The sequence below is a fragment of the Trichosurus vulpecula genome, chromosome 1, assembly GCF_011100635.1.
Source record: "Trichosurus vulpecula isolate mTriVul1 chromosome 1, mTriVul1.pri, whole genome shotgun sequence".
Classification (NCBI taxonomy): Eukaryota; Metazoa; Chordata; class Mammalia; order Diprotodontia; family Phalangeridae; genus Trichosurus; species Trichosurus vulpecula.
Window position 1 is genome coordinate 513,166,578 of NC_050573.1, and position 21,922 is coordinate 513,188,499.

The 21,922-nt window shown below is 38.3% G+C and overlaps 2 protein-coding genes across 8 annotated transcripts in view; one reads left to right on the top strand and one right to left on the bottom strand.

The window, feature by feature from the left end:
* The window catches only part of SECISBP2 (SECIS binding protein 2), a 67,440-nt gene extending 62,487 nt beyond the window's left edge, over nucleotides 1-4,953 (top strand). For both annotated transcript variants that reach the window (XM_036740935.1, XM_036740936.1), the window contains one exon: nucleotides 1,383-4,953. In XM_036740935.1, the coding sequence (XP_036596830.1) occupies nucleotides 1,383-1,477 (95 nt within the window). In that variant the 3' untranslated portion in view covers nucleotides 1,478-4,953. The remainder of the gene's footprint in view (nucleotides 1-1,382) is intronic.
* A 235-nt stretch (nucleotides 4,954-5,188) lies between these two features.
* The window catches only part of SEMA4D (semaphorin 4D), a 201,550-nt gene continuing 184,816 nt past the window's right edge, over nucleotides 5,189-21,922 (bottom strand). For 4 of the 6 annotated variants that reach the window (XM_036740943.1, XM_036740945.1, XM_036740940.1 and 1 more), the window contains 3 exons: nucleotides 8,555-8,764; nucleotides 6,612-6,709; nucleotides 5,199-5,670 (listed from right to left, as the gene is read on the bottom strand). In XM_036740943.1, the coding sequence (XP_036596838.1) occupies nucleotides 5,620-5,670; nucleotides 6,612-6,709; nucleotides 8,555-8,764 (359 nt within the window). In that variant the 3' untranslated portion in view covers nucleotides 5,199-5,619. Of the gene's footprint in view, nucleotides 5,671-6,611; nucleotides 6,710-8,554; nucleotides 8,765-21,922 lie in introns of all 6 variants that reach the window. The other 2 variants (XM_036740942.1, XM_036740944.1) reach the window with 2 other exon arrangements.

A 21,922-nucleotide genomic window follows, 5' to 3' on the forward strand; every position in this document is an offset into this window, starting at 1 on the left:
AATTCTTCCCACTGGGGCCAAATAGAACAAATCTAATGCCGTTTCCATGTGACAGCCTTTTATATCCTTGAAGTTAGCTGTCATGTTTACCCTAAGTTGCTTCTTCAGGCTAAATGTCCTTAGTTCCTTCAGATATTCCACAAATAGCATGATTTATAGATTCTCCATCTTGTTTGCACTGTCTGTTGTCAGTGTCATTCCTATGATGGAGCTTTATAGAATTATTATATCAATTATAGAATTGATACTGCATTACATGTGTATGACCTTGACTGAGGAGACCACCACTTGTTTTCTGCACACTGTGCCTATCTTAATATAGATCAAAATTACATAAGCATTTTTGGCTGCTACATCATTTTTTTTTTCTTATATTGAGCTTGGGATCCTCTATGGACCCTAGATCTTGGTCATAGTAGCAGTCTTTTAAAACTTGACATTTATCTCTGCTGTATAGATCCATTTTATTAGATCTGATCGGTCCATGGTTCTAGCCTGTTGGAGATTTTTTTAAAGTTTTTGCTGTCTTCTGAAATATTAATTATCCCTTCCAGATTTTTGTGATCTGCAAGTTTGATAAGTGTGCCACTTTGCATTTTCTTCCCCTTTTTGAAAATCAAGATATTTGCCTTCACTTCTGTAGTACCTCTACACAAAGTCTTTCAAAAGGTCACTGACATGGGCTTAGCAATAACATCTGACAGCTCTTTCAGGTATACCAAAGTATAGTTTTACCAGGCATTATGACTTGATTTCATAAAGGGTAGCTAGGTAGGAGTAGAGCTGAAATTAGGTCTTTTGCTTCCTGGTCTTACCTACTTTTTTCCACTTTGTTGAATGTATGAATGTAATCTTCATCAGACGTGACAAACTAAATAGGGCTGAGCTCAGTTAAGTTCTCAACAAGGTCCTGTAAGAAGTTACAATGTAGAGAACAGCCATACTCACAAATCCCTTATGAATCTCTGTACTCTGATCTAGATTTCTCATTACTTTTTCAGTTAAGATTATAAACTTAAAATCTCACGTTTTGTTGAGTGGTCAGACTGGGTAGCTTCAGTTTTACGTTCTCTATAAATGTTCTTGTAGCTTAAACTGGATCCTTTATCAGTTTTCTGTACATTCTTATGTGGGTTAAAACATGGCCAAATTTGAATGTTTAAAAAAAGCCATTCCTTTTTTTTAAAAGATAAACCATTTAAGAAAAATAAAGATGATGTTATCCAATAAGTAAAGTTAGTGTCCTAAAATAGCCCTTATTTTTTGGAGCCTTAAGAAATTCAATAAGCTCATTATAACTAAGATATTTATGATTTGAATGTGGCGTTTTCATAACATTTTGATACCCTTTGTTAAATTGTAATGTTTTGTTTTACTTCTAGTTAAAATCTGGAAGAAAAATCTTGAAGAGTATAATCCATATGCACTGGAACTAGAGCAGACTTCAACCACTGAAATGCTGAACTTGAATTTATGAGAAAAGAATATTTGTTTTAGGATGGGGGAGGTAGGGAAAAGATGATCATTTTGTGTTCTCCCTCCCCTTTTCTTCTCAATTCTTTATGAACATTTTAAAATATTTTGTATGAATATTTAATTTCAAAATTAACTGATGGTTTAATACAATATTTGTTGATAAGTGATATAATCACCAAACTACTAATACTTTACAATGAACAGTAAGTTAACAGTTGCTAATACTTTTTTCCAAAACGTTTTCATATAAAATAGGCTTTATTGATTTAAGAATTGTGGGGTATGCTATAGATCTGAGAAATACTAGAAAACAAAAGACTTATTAATTCTCAGCTGCTAAAAGCAGCTTGTTTTTTACTCTCCAAAGACAAATTTATAGATGAGTAAATGAAGATATTTAGTTCTCAGAGAACTGGCTATTTTGTGAACAGCATTATGCTAATCATGAGAATTTTTAGCAGGAAGAAAAAAAAGACCACCCCAAATCTTAACTCTCTCTCTGCTCTGAAACTTCATTTTATCCCTGGCCTTTACTAGAAACCAGTGCAACTTAAGTAGACTTTTTCTCCCTCCATTATTGTTGTTGGTTTTTTAGTAGAGCATAGTGTACTGCATGTACTGAAGAGCTCAAGGATGAAGACAAATTACAGTATTCCATGGGGGTCCTGGGAATTTACCAGTTTAAATGTAAAAACTGTGGAAAATGTTTAGAAAAGTTGCTGTGGAGAGCTTCAGAAGGAATAATGCTTTTTTAACCCACTGTCTTCTGTAAATTTTACATTTAAATCTTTTTTTAAAAAAAATCAATATAGTATAGGGTATAAAAGAAATTTAAATTAAAATTTGAAATTAGCTTGATGATTTCACCTGAAAAAATTTTTAAGGGCCAAAGAGAAAGGATAAAAATTGGTTTCCTTTAGTCTTTAAGTTGGAAGAAGAACATGCTGCTTTTTTCTTAATTTGTCATTCTGTCTGCAGATTATTTAACCTGAATTTGGGAGGTGGGGGTGGGAAAAATAACATAATCTCAGAGAAGATAGAGTTTTTTCCTATACTAATGTTTTAAAGTGGGGAATAATTTTGGGTAACTTCTAAAATATCTTCCTAAATAGGGCTGATTTAGTTTGACTTGAATTAGCTTTGCCATGTATGTTTTACCAAATTAGGGGTAGTGTAAAATTTTACTACATACTCTGCATATCAAATTAACAGCATTTGTAGTTTTGAAAATATGTTTAGTTGAAACAGATCATGCCATAGGGAAATAGTTCACATGAAAAGCTAATTTTTTAAAAGAAAAAATGAAGCTAAAATGGGTTCTTCTTTGGGCACTACGTGTTCTGGGATCAGCAATTATGTATGGTGCTGTACTTTGTGCTCTAACCTTTAAAACAAGTTACTCCTGGAATGTTGGGCAATACTTAAAGAAAAAGCAAGTCCATTTGCTGGTCATAGGCGCCATAGATTGGCATTAGAGCTTCTCTCTTTTTCTTTCTATTTTGGCTGATCACATTAAATAGAGAAGTTTCTTTCATTTTTTCCTGTCTCTTACCATTGTGGCAGAATAAGTCTTACTGGCCTAAAGTAAATAAATATAGAAGATAATGAAATACTAGATGGTAAACATAATTTGTTTTAATATAAGGAAATTTTAATATCTAATAATCATCTCCCAAATAATCATAGAATGTTTGGCATACATACCTTCAGCCACTTTATACCTTGAAACCCAATACTTAAAACATCTTTACTGTTCCCTAGTAACAAGCTGCAGCTATTAACTCCCATTTTTTTTAGTTTCTAGGCCACATATTATTAATTACTATTGTAGTACTTTTTTTAAACCTCAAACTTAGAAGCAATAGATTTTAACGTTTCTAAGATTCAACACACTTTCCCACTTCTACAAAACTCCATTCAGATAGGGTTGTTCCTTTTGGTTTCATGGCAGTGTTGGGAAAAATAGTTGAGGAATGGACTAGGATTTTGCTAGGAATCAACGTAAAATAATTTACCATGTACGTGGTGTTACTCTTAAGATATATGATGGGTGCAGCTTTCTACACAAAGTACATTCATGTAACAAAAGGTGATGTTTTTTTTTTTACTCTTAATAGTGCAGCATGCCAAAAGATCATCTTTACAAATGAAACTTCAGAGCAGAGACATCCATACACACACACACACACACACACACACTCAATTCAATGAGCTAAATTCTGGTTTTCAGTTCTATCAAGGTGAATTTTATAGTTAAAAGAAAAAGCCTGATTCCTCACAGAAAACCACTAATTCCTTTGTCATATTCTAGATATCATGCTCCATACCCATAGTAAAAATTACAGAAACCACTGAACAACCTTTATAAATCTTTTGACAGAATGCCAGAAAGGGCCACAACATGAGCCTCTTAAATAGGTCCTTCTGGAGTAAACAAGTCATTAAATCTTGATTAAGTCAAGGCTGGTACTATGAAGATCAGAGCACAGTGACACACTCTGGGGCACATACTACAGATGGCTAACCTAGAGTTAAATCATGGTTTACTTTGGATAAAAATACTTAATCCTGTTATGTAAGGTGATATGTTCTGGTACAGTTCTCTGTTCATTATTGGACATGCTAAAGGTCTTAGTGAACTAAAGCTAATAACAGAAAACAAGGTTATGCCAGTTCTGTTAAAAAGTGCTTTTGAAGCTCATTGTTCTGAATTTATACAAAACTAAAGCAAAACAGAACAGAAATATCAAGAACCACAATTAAGCATTAGTTTTGAGTATTTGAATTACATGGTGAAAATACCGTTGATTTAACACAAACACAGATTCTGTACTAGACTTGTTTAAAACGTCCTAATACCAAACAAAAAATGGGCCATTTAAGATTAAATTGGTATCCTAATACAATATATAAAATATAAGAATAAAAATCTTGTCACTTTTTAACTTTTCAAGGTATATGCACAGGCTATATCCATAAATGATTCACCAAAAATTGAAATATAAAAATACATGAACTGTCACAAGACTGCTATGAAAACCAGTAAAAGATTTCCATGTTTAAAAATAGTACTACAGAGAGCATAAACTTTATGAAGGCATAAACCCCCATCTATTACAAAATAGTATAAAAATAGACCAAAGGTGACTCAGTTATTCATGATAATGGGAACAAGAATACCTTAAGTGAATAAATCAGAATCCCCTTCCTCCATTCATCCACTAACCTCGACCAGACATTTGTTTCACCAGAAACACTGATTATATAGATTTTTACCTTTTCCAACTCCAAGAGAATTGTATGAGCAGTCAGAATGGAAGTTAGAAAAGCAGCAGCAAGCCCTGGAGAATGAACCACAAGCCTGATCGTCAAAAATGGGCTATCATAACATCTTATTCTTTGGGGTCATTACCTTTTTTCCCTTGCCCTCGTTCATTTGTTCAGAAATAATAATAAACAGGTCTAGAGTGCTTTTAAGGTTCATGTGGTGTTGTCCATGATGCCTGTGAGGCAGGTGGTGGTGTTATCTCCACTTTACAGATTAGAAAAATGAGGCTGAGAGAGATTAATTGATTTACCTAGGGTCACACAGCTAGGAAATGGGGTCACCACCTCCCCTCGCTGCTTCTGAGCTGACAAGAAAAAGGAGTGCTTTTCAAAACAAATTAAGGATTAGTTTTGTGGGAGAAAAAGAAATCTTTAAAGACACTTACTAAAATGTATTTAGACAGTGTACATTTATTTATCAGCCTTCACTACAGAAAGGTGGCCTTCATCACCTTGACTAAGAGCTTGTAGTAAAACATCACGTTGACTCTCTGCAGCCTGTGTACAAATGGTCACATCATCCGTCTTCATTTCCCAGAATCATGATAGGATAATATATATTCCTGTATTAGTGAACACAGCATGAATTTTCATGCCCTAAGAGAAAACAGTGTTCAAATTGTGAATATCTCATTAGTAGCTGTTTCTTTTTTTTTTTTTTAAAGAAATTTCAAAATAGTGCCAAAAAAATCTTGCTCTTAATTTCTCCATTCTCATCAGCTGCTTTTGAAGAACTGATTTCCAGCTTTAAGCTATGTGGAATCTTCCTTGAAGTATGGTTGGAATAAAAGAAGCTTTAACTTCCATAGTTCTTCATCAGTTTTTCTCCAGCCTCTTGTTTAAATAGGTGTCTTCATTACAGCTTTCCTGAAAGAAAATCAGGCTTAATTTTCCCCTTGAATCTGTACTCAAGCTTGTGAAGAAATTAGTATTTTATAATAGGATTTAGGGCTTACTGCTTAGGATCTGCCTCTCTCTCAGGAGATAAAAGTAGAAATTAATACAAAGAAAAAGATTCTAGTGCATCAAGTGATACATGAGATTACTAAGAAAGTCATTGTTGGTTATTGCCAGAAATACGGACCATTGGAGAAGGTAGTATACTTCCTGTCTTATTGTTGCTACTTTTGAAGATGAACTCTCCAGACTTGAAGGTATTATTTCATGCTTGCCAGTTGGAATTTTGTCTTAACTGGCTTTGGTACAGCTCCAAGTGGAGTAGGGGACAAGGCTGCACCAAGGGTAGGGTTTCAAAACTGCATTCCATTTGTTTCCAGCCACCAGCTTTGAATCATGGAGTTTGAAGTTTTAGTTCCAGAAGGGACATTTTGAGGTAATCTAGACTAACCCATTCATTTAACATGTGAGGAAACTTCACTTCGTGCAATTTAACATCACAAAATAAACACATGCCCATTTAAAGAGGAATTAATGTGCATGTATATAGAATGCTTGAATCCCCTGCCCCAACCCCTAAGGTATTGGTCTTTTAGCTACCTAATTAGCATTTCCATAATCTCTAAGAAATGTGTGTGTAGTTCTTCCAGACAACAGGGGCATTTCTCATACTAGGTAGACAGGAAATCATAAGTGGCATTCTACCTTGTGAAGGGCTTTGCATATCCAAGACAAAGTAACAGTAGCCTTTATGTCACTAAATGATAGCTGATAGTGGAAGAAGAAAACAGGAATAAAAAAAGCTACAGGCAAGACATAAACCCTAAAAAACAAAGACCTATTGTCTCAGGCTCTTGTTGCCCTATAGGCTTCAAAGTGAAGCTGAACAAATGACCCAAAGATCCTCCTACCCAAGCTTTTTTCCAGTTCTGCATCATTTGGTCATGTTCATTAACCACACTCTTCCAATTATTGAGCTCTCTAGTCCAACTTTCTTGATGAGTGGCCTCTGAAAAATACAAACAGTTTCACAAGGTGAAAAGAAATCTATAACACAAGACACAGCCCTAGAATATATTGGTTGAATTGTCAACCTTAAGTAGGAGAGGATGTCTTCCTCAAAGACATCAAAGAGTAGGTGTACAGGTGTTGAACAAATGCTGGGGTATCTCAGGCTGGTGCTGTGAGAGTCCTCTACTGCAACCTCTCTACTTTCCAGTGTAGTCACCTTTTTTGCCTTTTCAACTTTTGTGCAAGGTGGTTGTTTATTCTTTCTAAGCATGACAAAAAATATTCCAAGAGATAGCGGATGACTCTATTGGGATGGGCTTGCCACTGATGAGACCTCTTTTCACTTAAGCTGTCTTTAGTGCCTGTGACAGAAATCTAGAATATGACTTTGGTAACATAGAAATTTAACGTGAACCAGAACTCATACTCTTTCAAGAAGCTTAGAAGCTTTACTTCATTTAATTTATTGTATTAGCTCCCTTAAAAACCTGTCATGGGCCCCTTTTCATAAGCATAAAACCTGAACTACATCATTTCTTTGCAGTAGTGCTCATGAGGATTTATCACATGACATTTTAGGGACCATTAAATGTTTTAGTTATGGAAAACAGAACAAGTAAACTAATATATAAATGAAAGCCATGAGACAAATGTTTATGGTTTATTTTTACAGCCATCGAAATGGCTCTTCAACCTGGCAAATGTTAGCACAGAGGCCTTCAAAAATCCAATAGTGAACCAAAGTGGGAATTGAGGACTGTTCATGTGTATGCGTTATCCTCTTTTACAAATAACTGGTAGGCTGCATTAACAAATAATTATAGGGAGGTAACACTACAATAACTTGAGATTTTTATTTCCCTTCCTTTCATACTGTTCCTCCTCTGCCTGCTCTCATTAAAAATCATTAAGTGGGGAACAGGCAAAGATACTGGCATCTCTAGGCCAGCCCTTTCATTTTACAAATGTGAGATGACATCCAGAAACATGAAATGACTTGTTCAAGGTGAAGGTGAAGAACTTGGATTTGAGCTGAGGGTCTCTTATTCTAAATTAGGTGCTCTTTTCATTGTGCTACACTGCCTCCCTAGAAAGATCCAGAAGAGTGGTTGCTGTTCTGATAAAGCAGTTATGATTTGGAGGTGGCAGTTGAGCAGGAAGCCCTAGGCAAAGCATGAGGCCCCTGGGTACCCGTGACAGAAAGGGAACCTGTATGGGAAGAATGCGATAGAAAGACTAGGATCCAGTCTGAGAATTATCATCTTGTCTGTGCTCTCATTTAACAAAGGAAAAATTAGATTCAGAGAGGAAATTTACCAAGTCATTAAGTGAGTTAATAGTAAAGCCAAGGGTAGCACCCTGATCACTTGATTGTCATTCCAGAGTTCTGTTCTACTCTGTCACTTTTGCTTAGGATTGGATCTGGCCTCCACTGCTAAAATTTATTAAGTAATGAGATAGAAACATTTAATATCTGTAATAAAGTCTGGTGAAAAAAGAGGTTAATGCTAATGCACTAAAATGAAGCTTTTGGTTTATGACTACGTAAGTTATTTAGGCTACCTCTCAGTGATTCTAGCCAGCTTCCTGCTGGCTCTGGAAATCCCTGCTCTTCTTCCCTAAAAGGAGGCACCCTCTTTTAAGAAAAAAATGAAGTGGCCCCTTTTCATTGATTGTTTCCCCTTGGCCCCCTGTCCAAAATAACAAATAGGATGTGTAAAGAATTCATCTTTAGCTAAATGAATTGGTCAGCTTTAACAGAAAGAACACGACCTTACAGAAAGCCAGTGTTAGGACACCCTGATTGTTCTCAGCTCAACATATGAGAAGACAGCCCACCTACCTTGTCTGTCCACGGTGATCCGTGCTCTGGAGGCCTTATTTCCTGTCTTAGAGAGAAAAGAACAACAGTACTCCGAACTTTCTCTTAGTGTGTCTTTAACCCAACTAAATATGTATACTCTGCCGTCAGGCAGTACATGAGTCTGGACAGAGACACACACATCTATTTTTTGTCCATTCTTCTCCCAAATAACATGTACATCACTGGGACCTAGGAAGAATACACAGATCCCTTCATTAATAAAGGAACCAGTCATGTCGACCAACAAGGAAATTGAGAAAGTGTGAACTAGTGAACTAAATTCTGAAGGGAAAGAGATGTCTTGAATGCGTCTGTCTATTTTGTAGCTAGCAGGCACTAACTTCTTTTTAAATTTCTCCACTTGATGGTTTTTTGTTGTGGTCCTAACAGCTTTATTTCCTTTTTTTGACAGGGGTATTAGATTGGTAAATAAGAGGAATATTGTTTGTATAGTTAGGTTTTTAGTAAATCATTTGTCAAAGTCTGTCATGATGGAAAAGATTGAAAGATGTGAGCTGGTTCAGTGGATACGGAATTGGTTGAATGACTGAACCGAAAAAAATAATGGTTAGATATCAGCTTGGAAGGAGGTCTGCATTAGAGTGTGCCAGGAATCCATGCTGTTTAATATTTTTAACCGGCCCTTAGATAAGGTTTAAAGGGCAGCCTCATCAAATTTGCAGTTGATATAATCTACAGATACCGAACACTGGTTCATAAGTCAAAATTCAAGAAGATCTTGACAAGACTGTCATTGGTTTGATTTGAGTAAAATGAAGTTAATACACATAAATGTAAAATCTTACTCTCCACAGTTTATTCTGGAAACTTCCCAAATACACATATAGCCCTTTGCTTCCCAAATACATATAACTGAGAGGTATGTTCCACAGTTGGAATTCAGCATTATGTCAGTCTTTTCCTCTTTGCACTCCTGCTTCCTTTTTAAGCCCTGTTCCACCTGAGGCTTGAAAGATCATTATTAAGAAATAAAACACAGTATATATACTTTAGTATACTTAAAAAAAACATTTTTAAAAATTAATAATAGTGTCAGGAAATGTGAGCAGACAACACAAAAGGGTAGCTAAAGACAAGGGGAAAATATGAAGGAAAGACACTTGTCTGTAATAGGCCTTTGAGTCAATTTATCAAAATTAGGTTAGTTTAAACCCCAGGAAAGGAATTGGAAGGGAAGTGAAGGTCACAGGCTGGAAAATGTCATTAACAGATTGAGTATTCATCAGTCAATGACAGTGAGATGGAGCTGAGCACAGCTGGAGGATGGCTACGGGGGTCATTCTTACTGTCTTGACACAAGAAGCTGTCATTTTCCTTGGGCATGGGAAGTTCCGTGCTGATTGCATGTGAAAACACAGCCAAAGTTCCTTATTTCTATAATGATCCCAGACAAGCTCTGAATAAACCCCTCTATTTTGGATGAAGACAGCAAGCAGAAGGAACACATTCTGTGCTTTTGACTGCCTCGATTATCACTAATGAATCACAAAGATTCATGTGATGAAATGCCAGTGGAAATTATTAGTATCAATGAACCTATCATTTTAGTGCTTCCTGTCTCAAATACCAAAAAAGATAGGCTGACACTAGAAGGTTCTAACTATTCAAGAGGTAGCCAAAACCTTTTTTCCTCTTTGCATGCTTTTTGAATTGAAGTAAAAATTATTGGGCATTTTAATTTCCACATTTCTCCCTTTTTAAAAAAAAATTTGAGGTCAAGACTTGGCATTCAAGTTTCTCAGGGGAGTCACACCAGTAGCTGACTTCCAAGGACAGTCCTAAGGTTATATTGACTTCACATGTCAACTTTATAGGGAGTATGAGGAACAATTGGTTTGCTATCATTGAAACAAGCAGGTATTCAAGACTTTCCATGGTTGGACTCTTCATTTGCCTTGAGAGAATGGTTAATTCCAGACCAGGATAAAATTGTCACAGGTAAGTTTTGGTATTTTCTAGTAGGATTATAAAAGTGTGGATCCTTAGAAAGAGCAGCTGAGCCAAGACAGTAGGTAATTACACACACACACACACACACACCCCTCTTATTGAGAAGGAGATAAATGCGGGCATGAAATAGAAAGTATATGACACAAAAGGCGAAGTTTTATAGAATTCCAGAATCTTACAGGGGCTGTCACTGTGTAGGTTCTAAACTAATCCATACTTGAATAGGAATCCTCTCTGTGTCCCTTATACCTGGCCATCCAGATTGTGCTTAAAGCTTCCTAGTTTTTGGAAACTTCCTACCTTCCCAAAGCAGTTCATTCTACTTGAGTTGTTTGAATTGTTAGAAAATTTTCTTTCCATCAAGGTAAAATCTACCCCTGCTACTTTCATCTTCAGCTCCTAATTCTCTTCTTTGGGGCCAAGCAAAATAAATCTAGAACCCTTGTCAACTATTTGATGACTGTCTCTCTCCTTTGTGTCTGTCCCTAGTACCTGCAACATATGTGTATAGCGTCAAGTCTCCTCAAAACCTTGGTCAGGTTAACCTGGTCAAGGTTGTCATTCTCCTTCCTACATGTGGTGCTCAGAACTGTACTCCAGTCTTGCCAGAATAGAGTAGTTTCTTTCTGGAACTACTCTTTGCTAACAAATCTGGAGAGTAAATTGGATTTTTTTAAATTATTGATAGCACTGACTCACAGACCTTGCAGCTTGCACGTCATTTTTCACACAGATTGTCTAGCCATATTCTCTGATTTTGTTCTTACACGTTTAAATTTCCTACAACGTGTGTTGATAGGGAGCCAACCCTCAAAAATAGGAAAACGTAGGCCAATGTCCTCCTCACATATTAGCTTTTTGACCCTAGCCAAGTCACTTAACTTGTCAGGATTCAAGTCTTCTCTCTCAGACTAAGTTGCAAGGAGTGTGCTGACTTGGAGTGGTAGACACTTCCCTCCCCTGGGAGTTCCCAATAGCGATGGAAGTCACAGCTCTAGTCCCTGTCCTAGGTATGACATACCATTTTGGCTTCCATCTTTCTGGATCCCAGTTCTGCCATTCAGCATGTTAGCTATCTCTCACCACTCTGAGTCATTTTCAGATTTGAAAAGCATGATGTCTGCCTTCAATTTAAAATAACAGCATCAAGGACAAAGTCCTTGGAGCTCTTCACTAAAGGCTGCCAGAGACAGCTGGCAGCACAGTGGATACAGAGCACTGGGCTTGCAGTCAGGAACTGAGTTCAAATTCACCTCAGACATTCAGTAGTTGTATGACTAATTGTATACGTCAATCTGCCTCAGTTTCCTCAGCTATAAAATGGTGATAATAGTACTTTGCACGGTTATTGTGAGGATAGAATGAGATAACATTTGTACGAAGCACTTAACACAGTGTCTGGCACGTGGTAGGCTCCATATAAATGCTTATTACTCTCCATCCTCCCTTTTCTTTCTGGAGGGGCATCCATTTATTACTATTTTAGATCCAGTTGTTCAACCACTTGCAAATCTACCTAACCATTATCCTCTAGTTCACATCTCTGCATTTCATCCACAAAATATGAGAAACTTTGACTGCTGCTTTGGTGAAATCTAGATGTATTATCTGCAAAATTTTCCCAGTAACATTGTTTAAAAGGGTCAGCTTGGCAAAACCAATTTTTGATGATGCCAGTTAGTGATAACCACCTCCCATTTTAGGCCCTCACAAATCATTCTGTTAATAATTTGTTCTAGAATTTTGGCAGGAATTGGAAGTCAAATCCACCAGCCAGACATGTGAAGACCCCACCTTCCCCTTTCCATGGCACTGGTTGCTTGACAACACGGGTCTAGAGTATGAAACGAGCACACACTCCTAATACTAAATAACCTCTTCCCTAGAGACAATATTGCCATCTTTAAAAAGATGTAATAGGATAGATGAAAAAAAGAGTTCCTCGTTTTTAAACTAATTTAATTGTTTTAGGGGAGTAGCATGGGGAACAGTGTTGAAAGTAGGCTCTAGTACTAAGCTTATCTTAGGGTCTGTAAAGTTAAAAATATGTATATTTAATTGCACAGCTAAATCCTGATTAGTACAAATAATGAATCCCCTGAAATGGTCACATGTATTCGATTTTGTACTGTTCAAATTTATAATTATGTGAAGTATTAGCCCAATAGAAATAAGCTAGGAGAATACCAATGATGCAAACATTTTGTCAGATTTTCTTATTCGTCTAATTGGGATTTATGTATATTTCAATATGATTGCCTTCCTTTATTTCATTTATTTGAAAACATTCAGAAATGTTTAACACATGTAAAAATGTGTCCATGACATAAAAAAGGTTAAGATTACCCTGCTGTAATAAGTTATAAGATGGGGACTCAAGGAACCTCAAGAGTTAAAAGGGGCAGTAAATATCATCTAGTCCAACCTATGCCTGACCAAGAATCTTGTCTATCATATCCCCATCAGTTTTCATCCAGCCTCCACTTAAAGGCCAGTGTTGAGGACCTCATGAGGCAACCCATTCAATTTTTGGACAGCTCTAATTGTCAAGAAAATTTTCCAGCCAAAATATGTTTTCTCTACAACTTTTATAATTGTTGCTAGTCTTGCTTCTTGAGGCCAAGCATAATAAGTCTAATCTCTTTCCCATGTAATAGACTTTGAAGTATTTGAAGACTGCTATTATGTTCTACATCTCACCCTCAGTTGGTATCTTTCCAGATTAGACATTACGAAGTCCTCAACAAGACATTGTATAATTTTTCTCTTTTTTAAGTAGAAAACCAAATTTCTTATAGGGTGGGGTTTGTGGGGGGGCACATATTAAATTTAACATAATAGTAACAAAACCATGCTTATCTGTACCTTCTGAACTTCTTTCACCAGCTGTATTTTTTAAAAAAAAATTGTTTCTTAGATGCTTTTTGAAAATCACTATCACTACTTGCCAACTCCCCCCTCCTCCCATGGAGCCCCTCTCTTGTAACAAATCAGTTGAACGAAACAAATTCACATGCTTTCCACGTCTGAAAATTTACATCTCATAAATTTGAGAACCAGTGGTCTGTCACCTCTGCCAAGACGTGGGAAGTGTGCTCCCTCGTGAGTCTTCTGAAATCATTACACTGATCAGAGTATGAAATGTTTTCTTGTCCTATCACCATCTTGGATCTTTTCTTGTACTCCAATTTGTTAATGCACTCAACACAGTAGACTAAGTTAGATGTAGATTGAATAAAACATTTATTAAATGCATGCCATGCCCCAGACTTTGTGAAGGCCTTGCTTACCCTCAAAGAGTTTTGCATTCAAATGGAGGAAGATGAACACTTAAAAAGGGAGCTTGAAAAGGGGACAGGGTGGGAAAAGGGGTTAAGTGTAAAATTCAAAGGAGTGGAGCTTGGTTAAAAGTGAATATGGTGGTCCTGGGTACTTCTCAAATGCAGGAATTCAGAGCCATGATGGAGGCATCTCCAGCTTGAGAAAGGCTGCTGGGGTGGAGGTGGAAAAGTCTGGAGAGTCTCGGGAACAGTTAGACTGTCATTTCCCTGTATTTGAAAATTATGCTTACCACAGATCCTGCTAGCTGTTTTGGCTCCCTTGTTGCTGCTTAGTTATACTTTATGGTCCACTGAAACCCCTAGGACTTTATCGTAAGAGGTGCTATTTAGCCTTATCTCCTCACATACCATAATTGTGTATTTGATTTTTTGAACTTATTAGTATTTTACCTTAATTCCTATTAAATTTCATTTTAGTAGATAAAGATGCAGATTATATCATGTTATCGGGCTAGTTGTCCCTCCTAGCCCATGACATTTACAGATTTGATAAGCATTCCCAGCTCTTGTCTAGCTTTGCCAGTAACTTGTAACCCCAGGGAAGTGGCTTCATCTCTGAAACTTGAATCTTCATTTCTAAAGATTGGATTTTTAGGTTACCTTCCAGCTAGACAATTCAATCATTCAGTGAAGAAAGTGGATTTGTTGAGTTGACTCATTTTGTCCTCAGGCACATCAGTGACCCAACAGGAAGGAAGGCATTCTATTTGAGCTACTATTATCCCTTCAATTTCCATGTTAAAATAAACTTGAGAGTGTTACAAAATGGGTGTGGGTGCGTTTAATGGAATGAGAAGATTGAGAATCCAGTGCCTTTATCCACTGGCAGATGGATCTGCTCGTTTGTCTTCCATGCCCCTCATACTCCATATCCCAAAACCAATTTGAAAATTTTTAAAGTTCCTGTAAATGAGTCTGTGGAAATTGTCCAGAAAACCCTTCAACTTTAATGGGAAGAGAAATGGGGAAAGGAGTACCTTGTCCTCCCAGTTTCTTCCTGACCTTGGTTTTCCTTCCAGGGCTATCACAAGGTCAACATAAGGCTCTGTTGAGTGTGTTTGTGAAACTCCTACTGGCCCATTATCTTCCCCACACATGCACCATTTGTCCATCCTATCTCCAGATCCTCCACTTTATTGTTAAAGACAATGAGGATTTCAGTGGAATAATTTAAGCCTGTGGTTGGCACAGAATCTTATCAAGACTGAAGAGATGTTCAGTAACCCTCTTGTTGACCTGCAGGCTTCAGCTCTTGTAGAACAGGTTCTGTTTTGTTGGTATGGAGTTCTCTCCTTGTCCAACATTTGAGGGTTGTACACAGTGAGCGTATTTAGAGGTTTCCATCCCAGCAAGGATTGTATAAACTCAGCTTCTACTGCCTCAACAGAAACATCAGAACAAATTCTGGTACTCTCTTGAACTTAGAATAAAAATGTCATGATTTTTTTTTTAAACAGATGAAACCCCTAGTTTCTGGTGTGATAATCTGGTCTGGATCATGATCCAGAGTTTGTGTCTTGATCAAGATAGCGACTCATTCCTGTTCTCTCCCTAATCATGGAAAGGTGTTTACATGAAAAATGCTTGCTGTTCCATCTGTGAAAACCTCTAGACAATCTTAAACTCAGAAACGTCACTATGATTGTGAGACTTTAGATTGTGAGCTCTTAAAGAGCAGGCCTTTTGCTTTTCTTTGTAGACCCAGCTCTTAACATAGAGCTTGGCACAGAGTAGGCACTTAATAAGTGCTTATTGACTGATTTATTGGAGTCAGGAACTCCTGGAATAGCAGCTCCCTCCACTAGTGCAAATTGACAACTGTTTTTCTAATTTGAGTTTTATATAATTGCCTGTGACCTGAAAAGGTGAAGTGACTTGTTCATGATCACACAGCCCATGTGGGTCAGAAGCCAGATTTGAACACAGGTCTTACTAAATCCAGAGGCAGTGGCCCTCCATACACTGTCATACTGCCTCATAAAACAAGAAGCAATCACACATCTTTGGAACTCCTTTTCTGTGGTGGTCTTAAAAGTCAGTTTATAAAGCATGTTACAAAGTCTCTCTTGACTGTCATTAATCATTACTTTCATCACACACCTTCTGTAACCCCTTTCCCTTCCCTAATGTATTACTTATAGATTGATCATCCACCTTTTTCTCAAATGACCCGACTTTTCCACAAATCAAGCCTTTCCCCAAGGTGAGGGTAAGTGTTGCCACTCAACCTCTGAAGGCAATTCTTAAAAAGAAATTCCAGAAACTACTTGAGCAATGGTCATATTGTTGGGATAAGTATATAGCCCCTAAAGGGGGTGCTGTTCATTTAGATTGTTTAAGGTGGTTGTTTTTAACAGTCTCATACTTTATGTGTTATGTTTGATTGGCACATTATCGTAATAGCATATATTAGTCTGGATCTAAATCAGTAAAAAGTGCCGTGCAGTTGGAATGTCAAGGAGTTGCTGAGCTAACAGAAGTTTCTTAGAGATGTTTATGACATAACTAGGCGTATGGGAGCAATGGCTGACCGCTGGGGCAAGTGGGGGTGAGGATAGCAAATTCACAATTCTTGTTGAATTGTAAATATGGAGATGAAAAATTGAAACAAATATAACAAAGTTGGCCACAAAAATTACAGATGGCTGCATGATGTAGGGCAGAGCTGTCCAACCTTGGGTTTTTATTGAAAAAAACAGTATATTTTGATTTGCCATTTTAGTGAGAGCTCTGCAGTAGCTTGGCTTCATTTACTAAAGCATTTTATTTAAATTTCTATGCTTGTAGGAGGCAGCATAAATCACACTGAAGGGCCCATTTTGGACAGCCCTGGTGTAGGGGTTAGTATTGGCCATGGAGGTCTGGATTCAGACATTGCCCCTTGTCACTATATAACCTTAAGAAAGTCACTTGACCTCATTTTGAGGCTGTTTCCTTATCAGTAAATTAAGGATAATAACACATGTAACACCTGCTGGTGGTTTTGAGGCTCAAATGGGATAATGTATGTGAAGTGTTCTATAAACAGGGATAGGGAGGGAATAGACCAGTGATTTCTTTGACCTAGGGAGCTCCCAGATGAGGCAGATCCAACTACCATTACAAATTGATGCCTTAGAGTATTAAAAGATTACCTGAAGCCCTGAGAATCAAGGGCCTTGTTCAGATCTCAACCAGTGTGCTATATAAATGCCACCTTTTGTTAAATGCAGTTTCTAAGCATTGGATCAGTGATTAAATTGTAGCAGTTGGTTGCTTGAATACTTTAAATCCAACAACAAATACACCAAGGCATTTTAAAAAGAGCCCATTTCAATTTATGTTAGTCATCCTGAATGCTTGTGAAATTAAGGAGAAGGAAGTAATAAAAGTTAACATTTTCAAGGTCTGAATATTAAGCATCATTTTTCTTAACAATATCAGTAAGAACGTGAATTAAAATGAGACCAACCAAAACCCATGCTCCACATAATAGTTGCACCAAATGCCCTAGTGCTGAAGGTAATTGATAGATTGAGCTCTCTTGAAAAAATCACACAGAGCTCTCTGCTTCTGGGAACTTGAGATAAATCCCACCTGGGGCGGATTAGAGACGTACACAACTGTAAACTTTTGCAATTAAAGGAAATATTGCAGTTAATGCTATTTCCCACCCATCGAGTAAGATAGGTTGGCAGCCTGCTGGTAAGCAAATGGCTTGATTCAATTTTTTTTTTGAAGGGGGGAAAGCAGGGCAATTGGGGTTAAGTGACTTGCCCAAGGTCACACAGTAAGTGTGTCAAGCGTCTTGAGGTCGTATTTGAACTCAGGTCCTCCTGACTCCATTGCACCACCTAGCTGTCCCTCGATTCAATTCTTTATACTGTGGTGCTTATTTCACGTGATCATTCCAGGAAAAGGGATCATATGAACAAACTACTTGGTCACTTTATATAGAGATGCTCCCTCCTACCTGGCACTGAGGAATCTGACATATCAATGCTTATCCCTAGACTGTTAGTTAAATAGAAATAAATTTTGTATTTCTGAATCACTCTAACACTCCATTTACATGTCAGGCCTAAGAGAGGATAAGAAATTGGGTGCAAATTAAGGCCACAGCTTTCCTTCTAAAAGAAGATCTTTTGACTGGCAAAGGTATTTAAGAAGAAACCCTGAGAAAAGGCCACCTCTAAACTATTGACTAATCTACTTCCACATAGGGACCATCACGGAGAGTGACAGTCTCATTACTCCCTCCATACTCTACTCCCCCATTTGTACTTTCCCATGACCCCAAGGTCCTTCTACACTTTGGTGGGTCTATGATTTCATTAATGTGGATCCTCCCTCCACAAGTCCATATTGCAATCTATCCATCTTTTTTCATGTGTTGTTCTTATCCATGTCATTTTAAATCATTCACTAGAGGAAAATGAGTGCCATAATGGCAGTTGACTATTACTACTGACCATGTTCTCTCAGAAGAATAATATATGATGTTTGCACAGCAGAGTGTTGACCAAACCTGAAAAAAAAAATCTACATGTCCTCAGACTTCGAGGACCAGAAAGCAAAATATGGTAAAGTGCTTCAGTCGTGTTTTCTTAGTTATCATATTTGACTAATCCAGTCCCCTCAGAAAAAATAAAGGAATGTAAAATTCTTTCACCAAATTCACCATAAAGAAATATAAATTCACCTGAGAAAGGGGAGCATACTACTGAATGCTCCCATACTTACATAGAACAAATCTCATTTTTCATAATTGACTTTTGGGAGCCAGGGGTGGGGACCGACAGAGGAGGATGAGAGGATAAAGATTATTTTGAGACTACATTGAATAGTTTTTATGGGGTTGGGAAGTAAGGGTAAGAAATGGATCTTATCTGTGAGTCTTTCTGTGGGCAAAGGGTAGATAAACCTTTGGCCAATAGGACCTACCGTGGAGTCATCATCATCAAAGATAGAGTTGCTTACTTCTTCAGTCATTTTCATACACTAGAAAACACACCCATGAATAGAGAGGGCTTTAGCAGTACAATGAAAAGTGATTCTGAAGCATCTGAGGTGGGATGTTTCATGCGATGTCTTCAGCAATATTTGAAATCATGACTCATTCCCGATTTTTTTTTCAATGGGGGCGGGGGGAAGTATTAAAGAGTTGGCAAAAAAAGTTTTGCTGTAACAAATAGCTGTCCCACAATAACAAGAAGTCATACAGTGCAAGAAGAAAACAAAACTGAGGGTTACTTCCAAGTCTCTTATTAGTTAAATTGCAGATTTGATTTACTTAGGGTTGTAGATTTGGAGCAGACTATCCACAATGACCCCTTCATTTTATAAGTGAGGAAACAGGACTAGGAAGGTTAAATAGTCTGTGGCAGTTGCTCTAAGTAGTAACCAGCAGAAGTGAGATTTAAACCCAGGCCCTCTAAATCTAGAACTCGTGCCTTTCCACTATACTTCCTTTTGGAAATTTACACAATCCTATCACACAGGTTTTTCCATATGTGTAGCTAAATCTCTGGAATTACATGGAATGACGGGATCGCATATCTTGTCATTGAAAAATATAATCTGGCCAGAGCCTTGTCAAAACACGACAAAAAACCTTAAGCCTTTCTAAGTTGTATGCATTTCAGTCATGGTTCCAAGCAGGAAAGAGAGGATATGCCTAGTGATAGCAAGGACAAGATAGCTCCTGCAGTGGTAAGGCACGTCCTTTAAATGGCATATAGTGGTCCTCCATGAAAGTTTATTGGATGAAATAGCGAGTAGATGAAAACAAATTCTGAGTTCCACCAAATCTTGGCTGGGGTACCTAGCAATGAAAAAAAACATATTTTTGTTTTCTTGTAACGTTCACAGTCTGAATTTTATATTCTTTGCCAGAGAGCAAGAAATGGTGTCAGGGATGTCACAGGCATCTACAATGAACACATTAGGAAAGATCCAGTTCCACACAAACTCCACAAAGGACTCCATCTCACTGGTAGCCTACTCTAGATCCGCCACATCCTTCTAGAAAGCAAGCACATATTCACAAAGCAGTATCTATAGTGATACCTTTGGGTAGAGTACCGAGAGTTGTCCTATTGCTTCCTGTTAAGATGGCATTGTGAAAGACTGTTGAAGAGCTCAGCTCAAAGAGATCAGATAGAACGAGGATTAAGAAGACCAAAGTGAAGCTGCTAGAAGCCTTCCAGAGCTGTAAGGAAGGACCTATGCAGGCCTGTACCCAACCCAATCTCACGGAGCTTAAAAAGTTCAGGTGCTTTGATGAAGGATAGCAGAAGCTCTGGTAATTAGCTTGAATCCAGTAGGACCTCAGTCTCAGGCCATCAGAGCAGCGTAAGAGATAAACTCTTGGTCACTTCACAGCAAAGCAGGAGGAAACAAGTCCAGCCAGCTCACTGGGGTTGTGCCTGCCAGGCGAAGAATCAGACACAACTGAAAATGTCTGAACAACCACAAAGAATGGGACCCCAAGTAATTACACTTTGTTAAAAATAAGGTTTATATTTTTAAAACATCGTTTACATTCCCCCGTGGATCTGACATCTGCCAGAGGGACCTTTGGGAGAAGCTCCTGAGACACGGTCTCGATAAGGAGGCAGTTCATTTGTACCGTGGCATCCAGCACCAGGGCAGTAAGGCCTCTTCAGCTCCTCTGCGTCCTAAAGCATCTGAAAGAAGGGGCTTCGTGGGCTATCAGGAGCTGTTTCCTATACAGGCTCTTTTGAGAATCCGTGCCAGTTATTGTCCGTTGAACCAAATGCAAATTGTTGCATTTGCCTGGACTATCTCACGAATTTAGTACAAAACGGTGTCAAGATTCCAGGAGCCAGAGGCAGGGCATAGAAAGATACTTCCTTCCTGCTGATGGAGATGAAGACCCCAGTACTTTACTACATCACATCCCCTTACTGTGGCCTGGAAGAAGATGGATGGCACCTGGTGGCTTACAGGACAGGGAACAACCTTGTCGTGCCAGGCAGCCCAGGCCTGGGGGAGTGGTATAGGGTTACTAATCTTACCAGTGCTTTTCTTCTGTTCTCCTCTGGCTGAGGCTAGTCACTAGTTTCCTTTCACTTGGGAAGAAGTCCGGTGTGCTTTCACACATCCTTCTCCAGGGCTACCAAACTCTCCCTCATCACTGCCACAGCCTATCAGGCAGAAACCTGAATGAGGCCCCACTTCCTGGAGGCACCGTTGTCCACCACTACCTTTATAACATGACGTTGCTTGGGCTGGGGGAGGCCATGGTGAGTAGGCGCTCCATGTTTCATGATGGTCCATATGAAGTATAAGGGATGGGGGATCAGCCATCAGAAAATCTAGGTCTAGGGCACTCAGGTTCGGAGGATACAGCAGATGGGGAGAATCTAAATGATTCTGGATGCAGTTCAGAATAAGTCACTGACACCTCCACATTTTAAAAAAGCCCAGATACTCTGAGTTTTGGAGAGCTTACATTTTCACCCAGGTATCCTGATGGTCCTTATTTAATGGATAACTCCAGAATCTGCTTCTTTTGAGAGCAGCAAGAAGAAGAATCCAGAAAACATACACAGAGCCATCCAGCAGTCCTGCTGGCTTCTTAGAACTCTTAAGATGGTTATGTGTCTTAATTTTTAAATTTTTTTGGGGGGGGGAGGCAGGGCAATTGGGGTTAAGTGACTTGCCCAAGGTCACACAGCTAGTAAGTGTGTCAAGTGTCCGAGGCCACATTTGAACTCAGGTCCTCCTGACTCCAGGGCCGGTGCTCTATTCACTGCACCACCTAGCTGCCCCGCCATTGTTTAGAAGTCTCCATCCATAAACACCAAGCTGAGTGGAGCTTTTTGGGGGGCATCAAGGGGTATCCAGGTTAACTGGTTACTAGTGTTTTAGAGCCACTTAACCAACTATTCACAATGCCATTTCTGAAAAGCAGCTTCTTGCCTGTTACTGGATTCTGGTTGCCTCTTGAGTAGATGATGCTGGTCATAGGTCTGGACCTTTTGTCCAGAGTTGCCTTAACATTATGTGGTTGATGATTTAAGATGGCCTC